General features: G+C 45.7%; 1 protein-coding gene across 1 annotated transcript; it reads right to left on the bottom strand.

The window, feature by feature from the left end:
* Positions 1 to 493: 493 nt before the first annotated feature.
* Positions 494 to 25,581, bottom strand: FOSL1 (FOS like 1, AP-1 transcription factor subunit). Its single transcript, XM_069208020.1, has 4 exons — positions 25,068 to 25,581; positions 13,029 to 13,259; positions 3,696 to 3,803; positions 494 to 3,368 (listed from the first exon to the last, which is right to left on the bottom strand). The coding sequence occupies exons 1-4, from the start codon at positions 25,221 to 25,223 to the stop codon at positions 2,814 to 2,816; spliced, it is 1,050 nt and encodes a 349-aa protein (XP_069064121.1). The 5' UTR covers positions 25,224 to 25,581; the 3' UTR covers positions 494 to 2,813.
* Positions 25,582 to 26,355: the final 774 nt, after the last annotated feature.

Here is a 26,355-nt window from a genome sequence, read left to right as displayed (position 1 = left end):
GGGGACTTTATTTCCTTTTCACTGATCATGGCAATCCTAATTTTGCTGTTTCATCTCCCTCTCAATTGCAAAATACATTGAAAACTATCCTGAATCTCTTTTTTTTGTTTGTCAATGAGACCTATGTTAATGAGAGAAAGGGGTGAGATCTGTCGATCACAACTTCCGTGAGAGGCCACCGAGTGTGATGCATCACACTGCCACAAATCACCTTTATTTCCTAGGTTTGAGTGAGGTACTGCTAGCTAGCCGAAAGGGTTGGTCAACAGCTGGGATGACACTGTGGGATTGACTCTGTCACCCACAAGCGGTGGTGCGGATGGCCCAAATCCAGTAGTCTCCTTCCAAAAACGATAGTCCTTTGACATTTATGTCCATGATATTCTGACAAATAACTAGAGTGAACACTACTCTTGTCCACAATTTAACCCACGCCAGACTATCGCCCAAGTTGATAGCCCTTCCTCTTCACAAATCAGACACAGCAAACCACTCCTGTTTTTCAATTTTTATTGTTGAATTTGTCAACAGCAAAATCTTTGCCATCTCATCATGCAATACTAGTTCTTTTATTCGAGTTAAAAATATATATTAAATATATAAAAATACTTTCTATGACAAATAAATACAAACTTTTCATAGTCTCCTGTTCTCTGAAAAGAGTGAGGAGTATTGTGGAGGATAAAGGTAAGTAACTGGTGACTGGATGATTCAGTGAATGCATCCTGGGAATAAAGGCCTTGAATTTTTACAATTTGGGCTAGGGCATTCTTTGAATGGTAGTGACACATTTTGGGCCTGATTACAACTTTGGCGGAGGGGGTTAATCTGTCCCAAATGTGACGGATATCCCGCCCTCCGTATTACGAGTCCATTATATCCTATGGAATTCGTAATACGGTGGGCGGGATATCCGTCACATTTGGGACGGATTAACCCCCTCCGCCAAAGTTGTAATCAGGCCCTTTGTGTGTTTTAGGAATTGGCTTTCCATTGTATTCTGTGCATTTTATGTTGTGTAAACAGGCAAATGTGCTGGTGCATTCTGGGTGCCTCAGCTTCTGACTTATTAAGGCTATGTAAGCAGGTGTATTCTGAGAGTTGCAACAATGCATACCGGGTGCTCTAGCTATTGGCCTATCATGGCTATTTCAGCAGAAGTATTGTGAAAGTGTAAGCCAGAGGTCTTCAAACTGGGGGGAGAGCCCCCCTTGGGGGCCTCAAGTGATCCCAGGGGGGGCGCCAAACTCTGGCCAAAAGAAATATTATGCAGATAACATGCCTTTGTTTTAAGCAGAAGCATGTTATTGCAGTTTTAAAAAGGTAACAGTACTTAACTGCAATGTTTAAATAGGTTTAGACCTATTTAAACATTGCCATCTTTCTAAAATAACTGTGAAAATTTCTGAGGGGGGGCCCAATGATTTTTATTTTTCAACTGGGGGGGCGCGGCATAAAAAAGTTTGAAGACCACTGGTGTAAGCAGTCCATTCTGGGTAATTCAGCAACTGGTTAGTTGTAGGTATTACAATTGGTGCAGTCTGTGAATTGCAATGCTGCATGCTGGGCCTTTCAGTTACGGGTTTAAGCATAGCTTTTCAGCAGGAATGTTAAGGAAGTGTCAGTGTTGCATTTGGAGATCACAGCAGGCACTGTCTTTATTTCAAAATATATGTTCTATGAAATCTGCCAGTTTGTTATGGTTATTTAGTAGCTCAAGTGCTTTGTGTATTAAAAAAAAAAAAAAAGTAAGGACCCTAAAGCTTTTCTTAGGACTCTGCCCCTTCTGAGCCGAACGCTATATTTGCTGAATAGCAATGCTTTGTAGTCTTGGTCCCACTATAAGCCTCTTTATTCGATCACCCTACACTTTCAGTCTCTCCATCTCAGTTTTGCATATTCTTTTTCAACCCTTTTTCCATTGCCACATTTTTGTATCTGTCTCGCTTTTGTTCTGGTCAAAATCTCATCAAAGATGGATCATGCCCAAAACTAAAAGGTTGTGTCCCCGAACTGCAACAGCCGGCACAGAATGCGTTAAAGGGGCCACCCAATGTATAAAGAATACAGTTCTCTTTTCCCATTCCTACATCACTATCAATTGGCATTCTAGAATGTTGCTTTGTTTGATGATGTCATCTTGGGTTTGAAATGCACTCTGACATCATTCGCAGGATGGCATGTTTTTACATGGATAGGTGCCTCCTTATTATTTTAAAATGTGCAGTGTGCAGCCAGCTTTTTAGCAGGTGTCTCCTTTGCATTTTGGGAGATTTGTTTAGGATACCTTGACATATTTATCATGGCTATGACTGCGAGGGTATTATGGAATTTTAAGAGGTGCATTCTGAGTATTTTAGCTAAAGCATCCTGAAGGTTAGGATCAGTAAGGCATGTGTTCTCACATTTTCTGCATGTACATCATGAGATTAAGTATAATTTTGGTAGATCCAAAATAGCTTCATTTTCCTTCCTATGTCTTTTTCTTTCAACCCAGCCCCAAATTAAGTTCATTGTGTCTACAGGCAGATATGTTTTCATGCATGCGTGTGCTGTACGCATTGCACTAAAGGACAAGGAAGAGGGTTCAGTGTGGTGTTGTAGGGACTCATTTTTAACAATATTTTGAGTGTGTTCTACAGTTCCTGGCACAGGCAGCTGCTAAGAACTGACCATGTCCCCAGTTGCATGTGTATGTGCCTTAATGTGCAATGGAATGCAACATAGGAAAGTATTTGAGGACACAGAAGACACATTGAAAGGCAGCTCCTCCCTCCTACTGGCCCGATGTTCCCACAAGCTCGCAATAGTGCCTATAGTGCCAGCAGGGTGGGTGAGTTTAGGGAGTCCGACGACTGGTCCCCACTGCTGCTGCTCCTGCGGTGGGCTGTGGCGCAGGGTTCCCTCATGACAGATGAACTAGTGCAGGGCTCTGAGTCCTGGAGACTTGGGTAGGTGAAGACCATGCTGGGCGTGAAGGGGGTGATGGATGGTGTGGTCATTAGCGTGGGTGTGTGGAGAGACTCTGGTTCCAGGAATCCTGCTGAGAGATCAATCCGGGGCACGAGCTTGGCAGAGTTCCGCCGCAGTTGAGGCCTTTGACCGCTGTCAGTGGCGGGGTTACCCACTGCACCGGAAGTGCTGGGCACTTCGCAGTCTGGGGCCTCTTCCTGCTTAATGGCCGGGGGAGGCAGGGTAAGGAGGAGGGAGGACAGTCCACTAGTCTCGGCCTCATCATCCGAGTCCTCAGGAACCTTGCACACTGGCCTGTGAGCCTCGAGAATCAGCTCCAGCTTCTCCTTCTGCTTCTGTAGCTCGGCGATCTCCTTCTGGAGGACAGACTTTTCATCTTCCAGCTTATCGGTTTCCTAGGAAGAAAGAAAAGGCATCTTAGGACCTTGTATCTCATCTCAGCACTACTGTCTGCCAATGCGGACACCTTTGCAATCTGGGATGCCAATTTCAATAAGCTCGAGAACATCAACCCTGTGGGCTGTGTACACACTTTTGCCTAAGAGAGACACTTTGATTGTTTCTTGAAAGCAAAATACAGTACTTCATCCAAACCGCAGGCCTGGCCAGAGGCTGCGTCTTTTGTAACCGTAACCCCTGAGCTCAAGGCAATGTCAATATAGTCCACTCTGGTTTTCCTTGCCTCCTTTATTGCCCATGCAGCACCGTACCCCAGCACTCACCATCTGCAGGAAGTCAGTCAGCTCCTTCCGGCGGTTGCGACACTTGGCTGCAGCCAGCTTGTTGCGTTCCCGCCGCACTCGCCGCCTTTCCTCTTCCTCTGGGTTCATCTGCAAACACAACAGTAAGACCCTTAGATCAGCAGCAGAATTAGGCTACTAAGTAGAGTCAAAAACACTGCACATCAACCGTAACCCCTGTAACTGCGACCTGCGGCCGTATATCAGGATTCCATTTGTAAGTCTTTAATAATTTCGAGAGGGATCATTTATTAAATATTGCGGCAAAGCCCTGTTATCTAACAAATTAGAGACAGTTCTACTGTCTAAGGACTAAGAAATGGGTATACTGTCTAAAAACTAAAAGACGTCTCTTTCATCAAAAGAAAGCAGCACATATCTCTCTACTACCATGCGATGGCTCTGTTCTTTAAAATTAGTGTCACCGCACACATAGCTCGGCTGTAAACCTAGGAGATAGTTCAGCTGGTCTACAATTGTAATATCGTGATATTTCACAAGACCCTTTGTTGTATAAGACAAGTGCTACGAATGTCCATTCCTGTGTGTGTATTTTTCTCGGGATGCGTTTTTTGAACGTTGTGTGTGCTTTTTTTGCTCAATTATTTGGTTGGACAGTGGTGTGCTTTTGTTTTTCAGAATGGAGTAGTTACACATCATGGGTGTACTGTGAGATGAGAAAGCGTTGCATGCATGTGTTTGTGTTTCTGAAGAGGGACTGGGTGAGTAGTGTAGTGTGTCTGTACTGTGCTTGGTTATCTGTATTGGCATGTGTGATTGTTTCCTGGCTGAATCAGCGGTGAGTACTCTTTATGTGTAACGCTCAGGCTGTACCATCTGTATTGTACATTGAGTATACGGCTGCATAACATGCAGTGTTTGTACGATTGCAGCTGTGTGAACAGTACAAAGGGGTTTTTGCCTTATTTCGACAGTACTGACAGCGGGGTGCTTTGTGCATCTTACTTTGGCTGCATCTAGTGTACCACATCAGACGCCTCTGAACGGGTCTAGCCTTCAACCTCAGACTGCTCTAACCACTCAGAAGTAGGCTCCAACTCCAAACTGACTGGACAAGGTATGCAGGCTCCAGTTTCAAACTGATTGGACGAGGCTTACAGTCTCATGCTTCAAACTGATTGGACAAGACTTGAAGACTCCAGTTTCAAACTGACTGGACGAGGCTTGCAGTCTCATGCTTCAAACTGGTTGGACAAGACATGCAGACTCCTGTTTCAAACTGATTAGACAAGGCATGCAGGCTCATGCTTCAAACTGATTGGACAAGACATGCAGACTCCTGTTTCAAACTGATTAGACAAGGCATGCAGGCTTATGCTTCAAACTGATTGGACAAGACATGCAGAATCCAGTTTCAAACTGACTGGACGAGGCTTTCAGTCTCATGCTTCAAACTGATTGGACAAGACATGCAGACTCCAGTTTCAAACTGATTAGACAAGGCATGCAAGGCTCATGCTTCAAACTGACTGAACAAGGCGTGCATGCTTTGGCCTGCAAGTAGTCGCCTATGAACAGAGCAATGCATGACCGCATCAGCATATATCTCCTATGCATTCTGTAAAAGGATGAGTGCCATTGCCCAAAGCTCTGCTCAGAAGCCTGCAGCCTGTGCTGTTAAATGTCAGGCCTCTTTTATCTACTGCCAGACATTGATTGTCTGTTTATCTCACTCTTGCCCGTCCCTGCTTTCTCCCTTTGTGATGTTTTTTTTTCCATTTAATCTCTCCCTTCTTTCCCCTTCAAGGCCGGACTGGCCAAACCGGGCATTGGGCGTTTCCCAGGGAGGCTGGCCTGGTGGGGGCTGTTTTGTTACTGGGGGCCATTTTTGTGGCAGTGCAGCAGTTCTGAAAGCACCAGCTGCAGAGTTCCTTGTATATCCAGTAGTTTTCAGAAAATAATAAGAGTGTCAAGATAACTCTGGTAATTAATGTTCCTACTGATGAGTTTTGTTTAGTGGCATTTTTGTCTTATCTAGGGTAGCGCAAAGGGTTAATAGGCCTGGTGCAAAGGACGTGTACCATGCCTATCAGAGAACAGTATTTTAGTGCTTAGCTCAGTGGGTTATTGCTTTTGTTACAGAGACCCTTTTACTGTGCAGTTCATAAATTACAATCATAATCTACCACAGTGAGCTATGATATATCATCAAAGAGCAGCACGCAAACTGCATGGTACAGTTTAGAAGGTTATGTTTTTGCACAGTCTTTCGTTATCTTAATCTTGCTAAAAAGGCGTTCGTAAGGTAGAAATACATTCTTATTAGTAAAGCCAAATCTAACCACTGTCATACTGTGAATCCTGAGTATGTACTTCTCCAGACAAAGTATTCTCAACAAATGCCTACCAGTATGAATGACATGAATCCTACATCTTGTAGTCCCCTTAGTGTAATGTAACGTTTCCTATATACTGATTTACAAACATGTGATTCATTGTTTCTGTATTTGTGTGCAATGTAAAGTGCTCCGACACGCTACACCTGTAAAACAAATGAAGTACATGGAAGACAGGTTATGGAGTGATGAGGGGCACTGTTGGATGATGATGGTGAAGAAGTCATTGAAGACCCCAAAAAAGACTGTTGAATCCTGGGGCATAGTAAGGTCATCATTTATTATGCTTCAAGAGGTAATGCAATTGAATATATAATGAAAAATGGATTGTAGAATGTGCCATTTTTGCCCACATTTTCTCGGGGGGAGAACCGCCAAAACCTCTGTGTAGTGGTCAGGCTCACTCTCTGCACTCACTATGCACCCTGTGGGGGCTGGTCTGACAAAATTTGCCAGGGCTACTCTGGGTTTCCAGTCCAGCCCTGTTTACATTTGTATGTTTTTCCCTCTCTTCCTCTTGGTCAATATCTGATGAAAAGTCAGTACTGGTCCCCAAAAATGAGTCCCCCACTAGCAGCCATCAGCTCAAATTAAGCACTACTTCTATCCAATAATATAGCATAACATAGGTCTGTGCAAGACATTAAGTATCTCAGTGTATGTTACTCTGGAGGCATCAATTGCAGTGCACTGTGTGTAATGTTTAACTGGAGCTGGCGGTTGCAGGTGGAGCCCATCAGCACTCACTGGTTTGGATTAGCACTTATTTCTTATTTTTTCTCACCATACTTTGATCCAGAGCAACAGGTTTAAAAAACACAAAAGGGGGAAAGCATGAGGAAGAGTAAGATGGAAAAACAGAGACAAAGGGACAAAGCAGGGATGAAAAAAGAAACTGCAGAAGTGAAAAAGACAGTAAGTGTCCAGCAGTGTTTTAAAGAGGCATGAGATGGAATCAAGACTACATAGCCTTAGCATTTAGCATCCCCGCCGGCAGCGGGCCAGCACTTTTTTGCTTACAAATTAAGCACTAAGTAGATACTGAAACATATGCGTGTGTACCTTTGAGTGTATATTACACTGTCTGAATCGAGACAAAAGTATGCATGTGTCTGCGTGTGTCTGTCTTGCTGCCTGACCATTGACAGCGCTTCCATTGCTCGTGTACAGCATGTAAATGGATGGGTCACTGTTTGTGCGCAATGTCAGCAACCGCTGATTTCAAAGCAGGACTTGCAGAGCCCGACATAAACAGAATATCCCTATGCGCGTGCACCGTAGCCTGTATCTCTGCGTAACAATGGCGTGTATTATTATCTTTGCCCTGACCTTGGCATGTATTCACCTCAAATTGGGAGAGGATGTGGCCTAACGGCCAGAGCTGCTGACTTTGGAGCCAGGATCGAGTCTTGTCATCGGCTCAACATCCTATGATTCTGGGCAAATCACTTAGGGACAGATGTAGGAAGCCTTTTGCGCGTCGCAAACTGCGTTTTTCGCAGTTTGCAACGCGCAAAAGGCCAAACGCGATGCACAGCCGCAAATTGCGAGTCGGTACCGACTCGCAATTTGAGGCTGCGACTCGCAAATAGGAAGGGGTGTTCCCTTCCTATTTGCGACCGCATCGCCATGCTGAGTTGCTTTGTGACCGCGAATGCGGTCGCACACAAACTCGCAGTTACCATCCACTTGAAGTGGATGGTAACTCATTCGAAAAGGGAAGGGGTCCCAGTGGGACCCCTTTCCCTTTGTGAATGCAAAAAAAAAAAAAAAAATTCAGAGCAGGCAGTGGTCCTATGGACTACTGGCTACTCTGAAAAAACTGAAACCAAATGGTTTCGGAAGTTTTTCTTTTTGCAGCTCGTTTTCCTTTAAGGAAAACGGGCTGCAAAAAGAAGAAAAAAACTGCTTTATTAAAAAAGCAGTCACCGACATGGTGGTCTGCTGTCTCCAGCAGGCCACCATCCCTGTGAGTGCATGGACTCGCTATGGGGTCGCAATCTGCGGCCCACCTCATTAATATTCATGAGGTGGGTCTTTGCGACCCCATAGCGAGTCGCAGAAGGTGTCTGAGACACCTTTCTGCATGCACTTTTGCGACTTGCAATTTGCGAGTCGCTATGACTCGCAAATTGCAAGTCGCAAAATAAAACTTACCTACATCTGGCCCTTAATCTCCCGTGCCTACCAAAAAATGTATGTGTCCTTGTGTAATGTAACTGGTGCTCATGTAAAGTGCTGCAACTACTTTCAGGTCGAGTCTGCGCTACATAAAACCGCCAAAAGAAAGTAGGTGTGAAGATTTGTCTGCTTGGGTGACCCAGATAGCGAGGGTGGGTAGGGGCAATAGTGTAGCAAGGATGCCATGGGTCGTGGTTCAAGCAAGGATAATTGCCCCTTTCCCTGCTGTTGGTGTAGTAAATACAGTAATTATCAGGGTTCAATGGGTCCGCTGCCCCTGCACCAATGGTAGCTACCTACGCCCCTGGGTGAGGGAGGCTGTGTGTCTGCGAATCATATTCAACCTATTGCAACTCAAACTTGCAACTGGAAAGCGTTTCGCTGAGAAAAGGGGACACGGAAGCATTTCAATGTTGGCATGAGAGAAGGTGGTGTGCGTGTTACTCTGGCTGCGTTGTCTGCACGGCGCCGTGCGCTGCCTCTCCTGTCTGCGCTCCCAGGGCTCGGCAGGAGGCGCTTCCTGTGAGTAAAGCGCCACTCTCAGAGCCAGGCTTTGTTCTGGTGACTCAGCGCCTCGATGCCTCACAGCTCTCCTCACAGTTCAATCCTCTCAGGCCGGTATCCCAAAAAAGACTTGGCGCGGTGTTGAGTTATTTTTCACTAAGGGGCAGGGTGCTAGCCGGGCCTCCCGCTACACCTGCCCCCTCCCGCCTCTGACTCAGGCCTGGTGAGTCGCCCCCGCCGCACCCAGCGCTTTCGCAACCACGGCGGTTTCCTGTGGCAGATTACAAGAGACCAGCCACAAGCGAGAGTGATCCGCGGCCTAGCTCATGCCATCGACTCCCCCTGAGGGAAAATGGATAACAAACTCCAAAGAGGAGCTAGGCCAATGGAAAATCAGCGCAGATCGACCCAGAGGACAACAGAAAGAACTTCAGCACCTTGGACCAAAAAGGGCGGGGCCGGCCTGTGCACTGGGAGAAGGCGGTGGCGCCGCTGGGTGCTACCACAAGGGGCGCCCGAGCTCTTCTCGTTCATTGGAGTGTGGCGTTTTAAATCACCTCTTAGCAGCTGCACCTTTCTCCCTTGAGTTAAACGTGTTGCAGCTGTGTTGGAGGTAGAGGGTATGAGAAGGACGCACAAAGGCTCGGATCACAAGAATAATACTGGGACCAGACGAAGGGGAAGAGAGGAGGAGACGGGAACTAAAGAGAAGCAGCGAATAGTCAAAAGGAAGGAAGAGTGAGGGAGCAGCAGAAGGCGCTGATACTAGGGAGACGCGAGGCGGCAACAATGGTGCTGGAAGAAATGAAAGGGACCAGAGAGAAGGACAAGGAAACATTAACTAGACAGGAAGGAGTACTGAGGAGGGGGGGGGGGGGGGGGGGCAAATATGAAAAAACGGAGAGAGAGAGAAAGCGCCCTTGCACCACTCCCTACCTTCCTATTACCAACCCCCTTCCTCGCCTTTCTCTTTACCAGTCACCACTGCCAGTCTCAATTCACACCCACGTATCTCCCAGGCGACTCTGTCATTTCTCTATCACCAGCCTGGTTGCACCCTATTCTTCTGCAGTATCAGTCCTTCGTTTCCAACTGCCATGATCAAAGTCCTCTGTAAGCGCCTTTACTGCATAACATCAGTAGCTGCTAGGAAGAAAATAGCAGCAAACCTGCCGTGCAAGCAGTGGTGAAATTAGTTCCCTATTATATTGTATAACATGCATTGGAATGCCAAACCCAAGGAGCATCTGCGAAATGAAAGACCACCTGTCTGAGGGAATCCCATGAGACCTGCAACTGTCTGACAATTGCTAATTCTTAGTCTTTCTAATCTGGGCATAATGTGCATTCTACTCCTATAGATATCATAAATGCATACCATCACCGTAGCCATTAAGAATTAACATCTAAAAACCCTAACCTTCACTTCATTCATTCAGGAAAAAAACAAAAAAGTGATGGAAAGCTTGAAATGATCATAGTCTCAGTGAATTATGCTGGATCGCATTCCTATCCATCATTTTTTTGTTTAGTGTGCCATTAGAGACACGGTCCAGCCATGTCAATCAGTCTTCACCTCTCCAGTAAGAACAGTGCAGTCGAATCTGCTGGGCCTGGTCGGCTCTCAAGACGAGCACAAGTTCCCCAAGCCCCCCAGACAAGCTTTGGCCTTTCTGGACCGCATCTGTAAGTTGCGGCCAGGGCTAAAAGGCCCTCGTCTAAACTAGCCCTCACTCTTAATGCCATATCACTGATGATAACAAAAAAGTGATGGGTGGAAACTTGAATTAATGTCAGCCACTCAGAATTATAATGGACCGCACGCACAATCCATTTTTTTATCTGACTGTGCCACTACACAAAGGAACCAACCTTATGAAAATCAACCTTGCAATGCTCTACTAAGAAATGCCAAGCCTGAACCAGCAGGCCATGTTTCCACACAGAGGGATTACAAGCCACCATTGAGCAACTCTAGTCTAGTTGGGCCTCATAAGTGAGGTGTGGCTTGAGTCCTGTGTCACCATGAGCGTCTGAGATCCTTCACTTAACCCCTTCTCATATTCCCTAACCTCTTACAAGTGTTTGCAACCAATAGGTCAACAGAAAAAAACAATTGAAAATATAATTGTCTCCCATGATTGCCCCTCAGGGGTTGATTTTTAACATTGTTTGCGGTTGCCTAGGAATGTTTAAGAGCTTGTTATGAGTAATGTGCCATGACAACATTCTTCACCATACAGACTAACCTGTCCCTTTTGCTATCACACAAATCGATGGCTCTCATTTTATTGACTTAAGAAGGGTAAAATCCTGATCTGGCTAGGAGAGAATATGACCACTTTGACTGCTGTGTTGCACACAGATCTCAACCCACTAAGTTGTGCTACTGTGAGCCATAGGGAGCTCATTCAGAGTGCAGATGAGTGTGTATGCCAGAAGGCTCTGAGATTTCAAAATGGAGTCTGTCTAGATATGTAGAGAGCATGGGAGAGAGGGAAATTCAGAAAATGAGAGGAAGCAGAAGAATAGGCATGATAAACAGACAGGATGCTCATAATAATGCCAACGAAAGAGAACTAAGCTTCTTTCATGGACAGGGTCTCTATAGGAGCATTTAATTACATTGTGTTAATAAGTGAAAAATAGCACATGGTATATCACAGGCCTTTGTAGAGCACAGTTTGCCTTTCTTATGACATCAGGGTGCTTAGGTAGTCCGGAGATGCCTTTCAAAGGGTTCTGAGGTTTCCCTCCCCAGATCTCAGTTTAAGTAAAATTGTAATTCTCTGTTAGCAGTGTGAATGGGTATGTTCTAGTGTTAGGTGAACGTGTATGCTCCCCTCAGGTGTGAATGGAAGTTCTTGGTGTTTGATGGCTGAAACCGGAGGGCTGTATCAAATAGATTACAGATCTCTTTGGTCAGTGGGGATGCCCATTGCCTGGCACGTGTATGCCAGGCAGCTGATGCTAGAGAGAGCTGCATTCCTGGGCATCAAGTCCAGAACTTAGTTAAAACGTGCTTTTCTTTAGTCATTAATGTGTAACAAAGGGAGGTGAGTATGTGGTTTGTTTTGGCCAACATAGGATGGGCTTTTATTTACGTGAAAAAGAAAAGTGGTACCCCGTTCTGGTCAACCTTTCTAAATCTAGTGTACACGAGTTGAAACTGGGTGAAATTAGTTGATGCCACCACAGAAGATAACCAACACTGAAGGGCACAAAAAATATCTCACGAGGATAACGACTTAAAAAATATTGAAGGTTGGTCCATTTGACGTTCTTGATTTTTCCCTGGTTGCCAGACGTAAGAGGTTCTAAAAAAACAGATTATTTTTTCCTCTTACACTGCTAAAAGAATCAGACTGATAAAATTAGCAAATAGTTTAAAGACTTAGTGGAAATGAAACATTTGACTAAACTCTTTCTCAAACTAGTTCGGCTTTGGTCCTCTTTTTCTTAAGATGATTGCACTGAAGTCCTTTGAAACAAAAATCAGCTTTCCAATATGTTTCCTCTTTTTGAACATTTTGAGCACAATGGTGGTGGATCAAGAACGGTTTACAGGCACATATTTCAGTTTCCAGTTGTTTAACTCTATTTTAAAGCACATTTTCAACTGTTTAATATAATCTAATATCAAAATGTAATTTTTAATGATGCGTTTTTCTTTGAACTGTTCAAAGGTCTTTACTAAAGATGTTAAACTAAATGCAGAAATTGGCATTTGCACTAATGATGAATCTAGAGTTTGGCCTGTAAAGGGTACATTTTCTCTTATTCTCTGCTGCAAATACAAAGGGGTTAGATGCAAGTCTTGTCATGAGATACATATTTCTCTCCTTATGTCCATACCAGCACACCTTTAGTTGGTGTGTCACTCTTTCATTTAACCAGTAGGCCTACTCATCCTTTAAAAGAAAGCATGACTTTTTGCTTTTGCTGTTCATATAAGTTCTTTGATTAGCGAACTTCAAGATCAATCTTACATAACATTCAGCAGCCTCAAGGGATCAACAAATATTGTTTCACAATGATCCATCATATATCACTTCCTGCAGTGTTATTAAAGGTTACAGGATGCTTGATTTCACTTCCGCTACTCATATGATTTTGACAAAATGCCGCCATTAGTGTTGCTGTCTCCGTCTGGTTATTCAAGCCACATCACCCTACATGTCATACAACATGTCTTCCCACGCTTTCCTAATTACTTCCACCAGGTAACATGTAGGAGACAGTGGATGCGGGTTCATAGCCAAACAGTACTCACATGTTCGCTGTGTCTTCGCCTCATTCCCATGGAAGGCCCGATGGCTCTGATCACCCCCGGCCGGGCTGTGGCATAATGTGGGAAGCCGTAAGGGCGAGCGTAGGGCGCGGCTGAGGTGGTGATGACAGTGGGCTGGACCATCCACTGAAGGTTCTGGCTGGTCGTGATGGCATCCAGAGTTGGCTCAAAGCTGCTGCCACTTGTGCCCACTCCCTGTGATAAGTCATATTTCTAGTGGGAGAACACATGAACATACTGTTAGAAATCAGATTGGCATACTTCCCACTCAGAAGTTGCACGTGACATATAAACTATTACATTGATCACTAGAAGACCTAAGAATCTTTGACTGGATTGCATTGATGTGGGCAGATCAAAATGCCAAAGGTAGTGGATGTTACATCACAGAAGACCCCTTTCTTGCCATTGAGTTCATGACCACTTGCACTAGAAGGAGCAAGTGCCAGCGCAAAGAAAGGGCAAGCAAGGGGTAGCAGCTGCCACTCACAGGTGATGTGTATGTAAAAGAAACATTGCTATTCACTTTCCAGAACCTCCTGTTAGTAGAGTCTAGGGCAAGTGGTCAATTTGTGACAACTGCTTGCACTAAACCATTTCAGCCACAGTAGAACTAGAGAAAATACCAATTCAACTGGACAATTCCACATCTACAAACTGAACATCGCAGCAAAGAATTCACATGCGATCTACACACATTAACAAGGCCTGCAAACAAGACAACTTTACGTAGAAGCCCTATGACAAAAGAGTGCAACTGCTTTCTGTCACAGACAGTCTGTACACACGTGGGCTTAACATAACCAAGCTAAGCCCCATCATGATTTTACCTTTACAACTGCTTATCAACAGGGCTCTAAATGCCTCAAAGAAGTCACCAGGTGTCAAGTAAAGAGAGCTAAAGTCTCCCATTCCAAATAATTACAGACTAGTTGACTTCACTGAAAGTCACTGAAATTGTATGGCACTGGAGGACCAAATTACGAGATAGGTTTGACTATATTATGTGACAAGAAAGGGGGGATAGCATGAGATTGTATGCAATTAAAGGTAAATAAAGCAATGCCCACAATGGCATCTATTTTGATATTTTAATACACACGGATACAAAAAGGTCCCTCGTGCTAGTCAAACTACCTACAGTACTTAAGAAAGAAACCTATAAGCCTTCAGCACATCTTATTCAAATAACATTATTCAATAATCATTGTGCCTTTCATGACAGTATAGAAAATCCTTTTATTGACATTGTCCATGTGTTCCCCCAACGGTAAGATAGATCACAAAGAGCATTTACAGTATTGACTGCAGCTGAAGACAAGACTACATGTACCCTCTCCTTGTAATAAAAGGTGTGCCTCATTTATCGGGCATATCCCTGTGATTCTCTAAAACTGGCCAGGAGATTTTTCAACTTGTAAAATACCATAAAGCATCTGGGAGCAGAAGCTTCCAATAAAAGAACCATGCAGAAATGCTATTTTGTGTGCATGTCTTTACATGAAGCACTCTCATATTCAAGGCACTGGGCCTTAAAAATAGATGCATCACATTTAAAGCATAAGCGGTCTCTTAAAATATTTGTATCTTTGTGAGTAATCTCTGGAAAGATTGTATAGAATCAGTGCTTAATTTGTGCTTGGTGTTTCCGGTGCTGAGCACCGACACTTATTTTTTAGGGCCGGGCCTTATTCTTCTGTCTCAAGCATTTGCTACGAGAAGAAGACACATATGGGAAAGACGGAGGAAGGGAAAAACGAAAAAGCGTCATAAACTAAGAAAATAGAGAGCTGCTAGAGTGAGTTGACGGGCAGGGAGTGGCTTTATATGGATTGAAGAGGCCCGAGATGGCTTCAGGATTACACCGCCTCAGTATTCCGTGTTCACACATTTAATTGCAGCAGCCGCGAGTTTAAGAGGACGGCTTTGAGCACCGGCGCGTTTTTATTTACAAATTAAGCACTGTATAGAATAATTGCCCTCTGATCTAAATATAAATGTGTATGAATTGTGATTCTAAGTATTTTCATGGCCAAGTGGGGATCGTTATTTCCATGCCGTTTTAATAGTTTATTTTGTTGAAAATCTCCTATCCCAGAAACGACTTGCACTGTCATTGCCACATTGGTAGAGTCACTACCCTGCTCCTTTTGGAAATCAGCATCTGCCCTGGGAATATAAACAATTTATCACCGGAAGGGCAGACCCGCTCACACTACTATTTTCCCACCAAGGCATCAAAATCATTGGAAACTAGACACTCCAACCAACATCCTCTGGCAAACGTTTCTCCCTGTAGGAAATGAGCTTCTGCGCATAAGATTGGGCAACCAGGCACACCACTGCTATTTAAACAGGAAATATATATCTAGCCCAGACAAAGACATCACCTTAACCACATTACTCATATCCATGTAGGGAAGAGCCATAGCAGGCGCTCCCAGGAGCGTAACAAGGGACCTTGAAATGCAGGCCCCTCCCAGACTCCTGGTCTAGGGCAATGGAAAGGGGCCCCATCTTCCTGTTTCTTCACTCCGAAAGTCTGCATGGTGTGCAACGGGGCCTCCACATATTAGAGGTTGGCAAGCCACCGAAGGCTTGAGTCAAGGGCCTATCTCTGACTCAGCTCGAGGTCCCCTTGAACCTCAGGCCCAAAACAAGCTGGGCTTTCATGTAGCTCCTGATAGCCACCTACTCTGAATTGAAAGACAAAGCATTAACCTTTTTTGGTAAAATAGAAAGAAATACCCATCTAGAAGCTTAACTGCACAATGTGAAACCATAAAACCTGAGCTCAATCATGACTTCCACACTTTACGGAAATGTGTAATCCTATGCAAATATCTCTCGTGTTTGATTCAACAGACTATCATTTTGATCCCTGTATAATAAGAATCTAGGCCGTATATTGGATGCACTAGTGGCGTTGTCGTCATGTCAGGGAAAGATTGCACTGTTGTCAGGGCGAGAGGGACTGCAACTTCCTATATTCAAACTAAGATCACACTCTCAATTTTAGTAAATGCCTCACCAATCAATGATATAATCTGATAGACTAGGTGGAACTCTTCTGCATGTTATCAAAATACTCTTCGGAATTTTGAAGAGAATTTATTATATGTTTTCATGATGCTTCATGGGTCAGCTCATAAATGGCCTCTCAGAGCGAAAAAAGGCCATTGGCTCGGCTCTGGTTCGACTCTCCCAGTTAATTTGTTGGCTCGCCCACCTCTAACGCATACTTCGCATTAAGGCCCCTTCCTATCCCGGAAAACCGAGGCTTCCCCAGGGTTGATTTGAATGGCTGCGCTTACTGCTCCTGAGAAGAGACCCATGTTTATGTTGCCAGAGGACAGAGCTTCTAGTCAGTGTGGAAACAGCTATTAAAGCTATAGTTTAAAGCTATGACAAATTCCTTTTCACCATGCATGAATTCTCATTTGAGAGCCCCATTGAGCACACTAGATGGCGCTGTAGGCCTACAGTGGAAATTTGAAATAATAGCAGCACTTGCTAAAGTTACGCTAGATTTCATCAAGATCGTCAAGTCGACCCCGAAGCCTTGCCATTTACAACCACTTTGACACAGTGTGTGGATAAAATGCACTTAGTTATGACCTTCCCGGGCCCCATCTGGTACTTCAACTGAACCCGATCACCCCTTAGCTCGTGAGTCATAGGATGGTGACACACTCCATCGACACGTGGGGATGAAACTCTACCAGGCGCGCTTCATTCGCAAGCCTTGGTGTACGTCCAAGGTGAGTCACCTACCGTGACGGTGCAGTAACCTCTCAAGGCCTGGCACCGCCCCAGGGCGCCGCATGGCTGGCACCTCCATGCCTTGCATCTGCCCGGCAGAAACTACGCAGTACAGCTGCTAATGTTCTCCAGTGACAGGGGGTGTGTGAACCGGAAGGAGGAGGTGGCAGGGGAGGTTGATAAGATGATACAGGGCGTGTATTGAAACAAGTGATATCATAGTTTATTAGAACTCTGATATATTGGGAGCTTCACTGAATATAATAGGATGATAGAGGGCCGCTAATGAGGGTGTAGACAGGCTCCAACAATCCATTGTCAGTCTTTCTGTTTCCCCCTGTTTAATCTCGAACATTCTAGTTTCAGTGGGTAGCGTGTTCTAAGCTAGCCAATATACGCCCATAGCTACTCTATTACCTTCAATGGAGCTATCAACATTCCAAAGTTCTAATACAGCGTCATAGTCTGCTGCCAAGGACTAGCATGGTTGTTAGAGACCCTCTTCCTGAGCCACAGGCCCAAGAAGCAGGCGAGGGCCTAGAAGAAGAGAGGAGGCTTTTAACTACCGCTATAGACAGAGGTAGAAGGGCTATAATACTATTAGAACATGGGTACTCACAAACTTTTTCTCGGGGGCCAAAATTGCAGTATGGTTTGCGGCCGAGGGCCGCACTGAAGTGACAGCGGGGGGCGGGGCTTAGAGGAGGCGGGGCTTAGAGGGGGAACAACCACCCCACCCCCTTTTTCAAAACAATGCCCCTACCCCAGTAACACACACAGCGCGCACACATACAGCGCCATCTGCTCTCACCCCTACCCCAGTAACACACACAGCGCGCACACATACAGCGCCATCTGCTCTCACCCCTACCCCAGTAACACAAACAGCGCGCACACACACAGCGCCATCTGCTCTCACCCCTACCCCAGTAACACACACAGCGCCATCTGCTCTCACCCCTACCCCAGTAACACACACTGCGCCATCTGCACACAGCGCCATCTGCTCCCACCCTTACCCCAGTAACACACACAGCGCCATCTGCTCTCACCCCTACCCCAGTAACACACACTGCGCCATCTGCACACAGCGCCATCTGCTCCCACCCCTACCCCAGTAACACACACAGCGCCATCTGCAAACAGCGCCATCTGCTCTCACCCCTACCCCAGTAACACACACAGCGCCATCTGCTCTCACCCCTACCCCAGTAACACACACTGCACCATCTGCACACAGCGCCATCTGCTCTCACCCCTACCCCAGTAACACACACTGCGCCATCTGCACACAGCGCCATCTGCTCTCACCCCTACCCCAGTAACACACACTGCGCCATCTGCACACAGCGCCATCTGCTCCCACCCCTACCCCAGTAACACACACAGCGCCATCTGCTCTCACCCCTACCCCAGTAACACACACAGCGCCATCTGCTCTCACCCCTACCCCAGTAACACACACTGCGCCATCTGCACACAGCGCCATCTGCTCTCACCCCTACCCCAGTAACACACACAGCGCCATCTGCTCTCACCCCTACCCCAGTAACACACACAGCGCGCACACACACAGCGCCATCTGCTCTCACCCCTACCCCAGTAACACACACACACACACACAGCGCAATCTGCTCTCATGCCTACCCCAGTAACACACACTACATTAAAAACAAATAAATAAATAACCAAAGAGCCTTACCTGACTCAAAGCACTGTAAAGATGCCACAAATGTGGAACAGCAGGCAGGCAGGCGGGCAGCAGACGTGGAGCCGGTGACAGGAAGCAGAGGACCAAAGCCCCATAAAAGTTAGCTGCAAGCGCTGACTTTTATGGGGCTTTGGCTTCCAGGATCGTCAGAGCAACGCCATAAACAATGGCCGCCGTATGTAAACATAGAGGAGGGCCCTCCTCTATGTTTACATACTGCTGCCATTATGATGTGGCGTTTGGTGTGCGTCTCGCGGGCCGCCAAGCTAGGTCCGTGGGGCCGCTGGCGGCCCGCGGGCCGTACTTTGAGTACCGTGAAAGTTATACCCCTTGAGAGTAGAATGTTGTACAATAAACAGGGAGAAACAGAAAGTCAGGCATTGGAATATTAGAACTGACGTTCTTGACTAGCAATTAGCCTTGAGCCATTCTGTTCTCTTCACTGTAGCTCTCACATTCCAGTGTTCTAGCAGCTAAAGGACCAAATTATGGGTCAGGTTAGACTACATTATGTGGCAAGAAAGTGGTACTTGCATGGAACTATATGTAATTAAATGTAAATTAAGTAATGCATACAATGGCTTTATCTATTTTGATATTTTAAGACACACGGATACTAAAAGGCCCCTTGTGCTAGTCAAAATACCTAGAGTACTTAAGAAAGAAACCTATAAACATTCATCAGATCGTATTCAAAATAACATTTACCTATAATCATTGTGCATTTCACGACTGTACAAAAATCATTTTTATTAACACTGTCCTTTAATACCTCCTTGTGTAAAATAGAGTATAAGCCCTCTCCTTCAGCTCGGAGACATAACTCAGGTAGAGGACCATTAATGACCGGCAGCGTTCTCGGTAATGATGTACAGTGCTTTATTAAGATGGAAAGTCCGGGGTTAGATCCGGAAGGCAGGCATTCAGGCACCAGGTGAATAGCTGGTACCCGGGGGCCACCTGTGGGCCAGCGTTTGTACGGTTTTGCACTTACACACACGCCTTCATCAGGCGTCCATCCTGCCGCAGTCCCATTATAATACGGGGCCGGGAGAGACTTCCCATGAGGGAAGGGGCTGGGGCTGGTTGACGAATGTGGGGGGGTTCATGGGTTCTCCTCCTGGGGGTTAAATAAACTGATCATGCTTTGTCTCTTTCTGCCCCCACACTGGGTGGGCATACTGGGCACTAGGGTTGGGGAAGGGGGTGTGAGTGACCAAGATTTGAGAGCAGGCAGGTCTTTGCCCCCCACTTTCCCCTTTGGTGGCCGGCAATGCTCCATGCCAGGCTGATCCATTGTCTAGGGGGCTAGCTCTCAGCACACTGTTGTGAGCTCGCAGAGGCCAGGCGTTCTGGGGGTGGGGGCTGTGGCCACCACTAGAGAAAGTGACTCTATGAGGGGGGTCATGTATGTCCCTGCTCTGTTCCATAAGCCTGTAGGTGGGTCTGGAGGTCGGATGTGGCTGATTTCAGCATAACCGGTGGTCTGGGATGGGGCGTGGCGATGGAACATTACCTGCCAGGCCAGATGATGTGGCCAGGCTGTGTCCTTTGCTTCTTTTTTTCTTCTCGGGCAGACCGGGCGATGCGTCAGTTCATGGGGGAAGGGGCAGAACGATACAGTTCAACTTTTTTTCTGCACCTTGGTGGGTGAGTCTCTCAGTTTCTGTGGGAGACTCACGCTTCTTTTCCAAAAGTCTGAGATTATTTTACCTTTCTTTTATCCCTTTATTGCACCCCTATGGTGAAAGCACATGGAGACAATGGTTCAAGATGCAAGGCTTTCCGCAAAGGCGGGACCTGGCAGTGCTAAGCAACAGCACTAAAAACAGAAATAGAAATTGGTCTCAACCGGTCCCTATAGATCCCTCCTTAACTTTACAATTAAAAACACTGATCTCTTGCTCAGCAATATGAGCACCAACCGAAGTCAGGGGTGCAGACCCTGTTACACTTCACACGTTTTACTTATATGTTTCCCTATTTCTCAGGGGAATTTCCGTTTTCCAGGTATGCTTAGGCTGTTCCGTTTTTCAAGCAGCATCTGAGTCTTGAATAGAGCGTGCTGTGGACTGAGTCATGCCTGGGTGAGTTCAGGTTGCGAATGAGTGTTTAAGACGTGGCGCGACTGAGAGCGCAGGATCTGAGGCTGAAGACAGGGCTCTTTTCTCATTGTTCCCCACAGTAGGACTAAAAGGTGTGCAGACTACACACTCGGCCAGCTTTTGGTCCCGAATGCAGAACTCACAGGGTAGGGCCACAACTGTAATTGCCATTTTATAAAAGTGCATGTTGAACGTACACAAACACCACTGTGTCAATATTTACAGCGCCAAAGGAAGAGAAAATGAACCTTTGTATGTATGAGAGAGGGATGGGGAAGTGGAGGAGACAGAAAAAAGTATATGTGGAAGGGGAGAGTGACAAGAAAGAGCCGAAGATGAAGTTCGAGACTTGCATGTGGAGGTATTACAGAAAGAGATGTAGGAATAAAAGGGAGTAAACGATTAACAACGAGAGAGGTTAAGCAGAAAGTGAAGGAAAGAATGGGAGCTGTTACTCGTGTATTTGACATTGATTAAAAATCAGAGCTAACAAGCATTGGTAAAATCAAATGGTCTGACTTGTTTTATGTTCCCTAATGTGTTATGTATTGGGATTCACTGACAGAAAACATATGCAGAGGCATTCAAATACTGGTCAGGTGGCCCGCCTTGAAAGCTCAGGATTTCAGCTCTCAATTTAGGCCTCACCCATAGCTATATAGGCATGCCTGTTATAAAAGATTTCTAGTTACGCTTCATTGGTGATGCCCAGTCTGTAGACCCACCCACCTCTTTACCCCACCTTAAAGCACCAGCATAAGTACAAATACCTATTTAGAAATATTACTATTTTGAGGTCAGCCGTGCTGCCCACCTATCAGCTGAGAAACTGCCAGCATGCCCAAGAGATAGCTCAGTGAGTTGAATGTTCTTCACTTTATCAAACCAGCGAATGTCAAGTTCATTTACTCCATATGTCTAAAAAAATTAACCATGTGAAGCTGACTAACAAATGATTTGCAAAAGGATGCGATCTGCGAATGTGGGCCACTTTTGTGGGGGTAGCCAGGTATAGTTTGGTTCCTGTCGGAGCACAGTGCAAGGAGACTCTCTGACCATCCAGCCCCTGAAGCACACCTGAGAACCACGATTCACGGAAGATTACCCCCGGCCTGGATGTGATAAACACTCTAAAAACTGGAAGGCACATTATTGGGGCTAGGAGTCTGGGAAGCATGTCAAATACGAAAAGAAGATTTGCTCTCTCTCTACAGTGTCTAAGAGCTGTAACGAGGGCCTGTGCTCCAGAGCCCTGAAGTTTGCATTATGAGTTACCATTACACCATTACTCACATCCTTTACTTTAGTGTTTGCTTTGCCAAAATTGATGAGGAAAGAGAGTCCATCTTTTATTTCTATGACGCTCAAAGTTGCCATCTTACTCAGTGAAAAACAATAGCCAACATTCCATATTCTATCCTCCTAGAAGGTACAGAAGCTGGTAGATAAATAAAAAAAATTGTAAAAAACACTGTATTCTTTTTTAATGCCTCAATTGTACCTCTGACTGCTGCAATAAACTTTTGGGAATAAATAAGACAATTGTACAATTATTTTTATATTTATCCTTTGTGAATTTGTCGTATTCATTTAATATTTCAAAGTGTGAAAATGCAGGCTTTTGATGATTTTCCTTTTGAAGGCCTTGCCATAAAAATACTTTCAATCTGAGAAAAATACTTCGCGGGTGGCAAATTTCGTGACACTCACATTTACTGTAAATGTATATGGTATCTTGACATGTTGTGAATGCTGTGTTTCCAGAGCATATATGCGCTTCCTGGTTGAGTGATTTAATGTATGGTGCAATAGTGCTTGCTGTGAGTGATGGTTGCACCAGGAGTCAGTTGGAGATGGGCTGAGTTAGGGTGGACATCATGGCTTTTGGTGGGTGCTCATATGAAGCTTACTGTAGGAACTACTGTACCTGTAAATCCTTAATAACTACTTTTACCTGTTCCTCTCTACAGAAGGATATTGAAATTCAGTTTCAGCGACCTTCCCTATTCGCACTTTACCATTAAAGCCAGTTATTACAGTAAATATTCATCACATTAAAAAACCTTTGCACAATCATGCATTTCAAGTGATATAATACATTTGGCAGTATAAATATATTAATTTAAGAGGTGCCCTTTTATTTTGTTGGGCTTAATTGTGTGGGTGGAAAAAGGTGCATATTAGGAAATCATTCTCAGAAGAGGAATTACTTCCACAGATTTGGGGGGGGAGGGGGGTGGTGGGGCTGGGCAAAGAGACACAATACAAAAACTCGGGAAATGTTCTTAGAACAGAAGTGACTTCCAAGGTCCAAGATGCACTGGTTGTGGAGGGATGGTCATCTAACAGGAATGTTCTTACTGTAGCACATACACCTGTAGGGAGGTGCAGGCGGAGCTGTATGAGTGTGCGGACACAGGAATGCGCCCGCCAAGCTATGCACGTTTTGCAGGACAGTCTGCGATGCCCGCTAGCTGGGAATTGCTAAATCTTAAATACAACTGAGTCACTCAGCACACCCAAGGCACGTGTTATGATGGACATTTGTCACATTCCGTTTCTGCCTGAATCACAACAGGGAAACATATTTATATGGTCCAAGCCCAGGTTTATTGCTATGTGTTTTTGGTAGGACAGGACAATTTCCATGGCCTCTTATTGTTGGGTTGGCGTTATGCAGACTGTTGTTTGCTGGTTGTAATTTATTTCATTGTCTTGTCCTTGCATGTATACAGGGTAACGAGCAGGGGTCAGTGGAGGGTGGGGGATTGTGTCAGTCATATAACCATCCAACTCTTGAGTAGATCCTGTGTGTCAGTGATGGTGTAATTGCTAGGGCGTCGTGGTTCATGTACATATCCAACCCCTTTATATTAGTATTACTGTTTTCTTTTTCCCAATCTTGATTTGTTCCCATATTGTGAGGTGTGGGTCTTCCCTCTCTCAGTGCCTGTGCAGTGTGTGGATGAAGTCTTCTCTGTACTAGTGTAGTTCTCTGTGTTGCTGTGGTGCCAGTGTGAGTTACACGTCACTTCGCACTTTGTTGCCTTAGCCTGTAAGATCTGTGTAACCTAACAAACAGCTCTACTATTGTATGTCCCATCCTGTGAAACCTGTAGAATGAAAGGCATTGGAGTGGTGGCTCTGGCTGAAGAGTAATGTCTGTGTGACCTGATGAGCAGCGTTGCTGTCTGAGCCCATAAAATATGTGCAACCCGAGGGACACAGCTCTCGTTCTACAGGCAGAGCTATGGATCCTGTATGCACAGGCGCATAGCTGTGAAGGTAGGTAGGAGACTATAACATCTTTATAACCAGGTGAACCCAGGTCATATAGGATATGTCTGTGTAGGATCCCTGCATCCTAGGTAAGAGCTCCGTTGCCTAGAGAAGAAATTGCTGCTGCAATGCATGTGACTTGTGCACCAAAGCCTTATATTCTACATGCTGCACCAATCCAGTCTGGACCAAGCGCAACGTGTTAATAATCACACAAACGCCGTGCTTGTGGTAGACGTGTGACCCTATTGGTGTGCCAGTGGCCACCAGTGTGTGGTCAGACTGCCACAAATCTGCCTGAGAAACCCAGAAGTTTCAGAGATGCTGCTACACCCTCTTGGTGACTAGGCCACAGCACAAGCTCTCTAAGCCACTCGATGACTCGCAATGGCGGGAAAGCACTATGCAAAAGTGCCATACGTTACACAGCATAGCATGGCAAAGTCTAACATGAGCCAATGTCCTACTGTGCCAGTGCTGGTTTTCTGACAGCCTGTAGTCATAACTTAGGGCCTACGGATGGGGCACAACATTCTAAGAGCATCTCTCGCCACCAGAAGACATCCCTACTGTAAGAGCATGGACAGTGCAAGAACGCCCCCCTTTTATAAGACCCAGACAAGTGCGTCCGAATAAGAGGGACATCTGGTATAACAGCATTCTTCTGAGACGTACATGGCTCAAAAGCTTCAGCATGCCCCCTATGTAGAAATCTGGTTTAAAGAACATTCTCCTTTAATAATATCCTGTCTCAGCCTGTCCCATCAGTTAAAGCATACAAGCAATAGAATGAAGGGCTCGTGGCACTAAATACCACAGAAGCGATTATATCACGGGTTGCATATCACAATATCATAGTCAATACACATATACAGATAACATCAACTCCACAATGCCAAGACAAGGATAGACAGGGAAGTATAGATTTATTACTCTTAACCCATCATCTGCTTTTCGGGACTACACTGTGGAGACGATATAAACGCAGGTCGATAGTAAAACCTTGAAATGATGGTAGATGGTAATATCTTTCCATGGCCCCAGCATGTTCCATCAGATCCATGTAGTTATTGTTATAGGACGTGTCCCCTGTTCAAACCCTCCCTCCACAGCCCTCCCATGCCCTCCCTGTCAGAGGAGGTATCCTGAACGTATTTGTCTTACCTGCTGGCCCGAAGTTCCGGGGACATTGATTCTCAGATCCATGCCTCCAGCCCCCATTGTGGGGGTCCCCACTTGTGGAAGGTGCTGGGGGCTGCTGCTGCTGCTACTGTACCCCGACCTCAGGTTGGAGAAGTTGCCAGTGTGATCCCGAAACATCCCAGGCCACTGGCTGTGGGGGTCCAGACCGATGCTGCTGTGCTGTTTGTGTGGGGCGCTCTTCGTCGGCGGACGGTCTCTTGCCCTGGAGTTTCTGGGCTGTTTATGCTCCCTGGTCTCCTCTCTTGTTGCTTGTCTCCGCTGGGTCGTGCTTTCCTTGCGACTATCTGCTGCTGTGCTGCTCGACTCCCCCGGTGTCCCTTCCCTGCGTACAGTTCGCAGCCCCGAGGTCTCCTCTGAATGCTGAGGCACTTGTGCTCGCCTTGCCCGTCTCTCCCTCTGTGCCTGTCTCGCTCACATGTGCTGCTGATCCACGCGCCTTCCACCTCCTCTTCCCCGCCTACTATGTCACTTTCAGTAAGTGACTTACTCACTCTGCTTTCCTTATTTTTATGAATGGGAGCAGAGGGAGCGTACCACTCAGATCTTTTAAGGTGGGAGGGATCACATTAAGTCGATCCTTCTTGAAAGTCCCCCAAACGTCTGACTAACTCAAGCAGTCCCATGACAACGTATGTGCTTGGCGAGCCCATGGCTTAAAAAATTCCTCTTAGTGAAACCTCACCATGAGAAAGACATTCACCTACCCTCCATCTAAACTGTCGTGGTACAGTCCAATGCTGGTGACTCATCGTGACGTACAAGCCCATTTATGGTGTTGTTTCCTGAGGGTTTCCCACAGTTGCTGTGAACGCTGCTGGTCTGTTTCGCTTTGTTGAGCGAATTGCTGCCATCTGTATGTGATGTCGCCTGCAGGTCACAGGTTCAAGACACTATAAGTCACGGGCCCAAACGCCAGTAGGACACTGCGCCACGAGCAGATGGATGCAAGCACCCACTCGAAATCACAGACCCAGTGCAATCCTCCCCGCTGCACCTTCTTCCCCTTCAGACGTTACGATTGATTTTTGCAAAACAAACATTACCAAAACCAATATGTCTCGCTGTGCAGCATGACTGAAAGATTTGAAATAAAAAAGTGCTATGGCACGGCCAGAGGTGCCTGCGTAGGGTGACCACCTGGCATTGATGCAAATTCTGGACAGGACTGTAAAAAATTCTGGACAAAGGGTCAAAATTCAGGACCAAAATTCTTGACAAAGGGTCAAAATTCAGGACAAAAATTCAAGAA

The sequence above is a fragment of the Pleurodeles waltl genome, chromosome 9, assembly GCF_031143425.1.
Source record: "Pleurodeles waltl isolate 20211129_DDA chromosome 9, aPleWal1.hap1.20221129, whole genome shotgun sequence".
In the NCBI taxonomy this organism is placed as follows: domain Eukaryota; kingdom Metazoa; phylum Chordata; class Amphibia; order Caudata; family Salamandridae; genus Pleurodeles; species Pleurodeles waltl.
The sequence above is the reverse complement of the archived record's forward strand: the minus strand, read 5'-3'. Positions and strand labels throughout refer to the sequence as shown.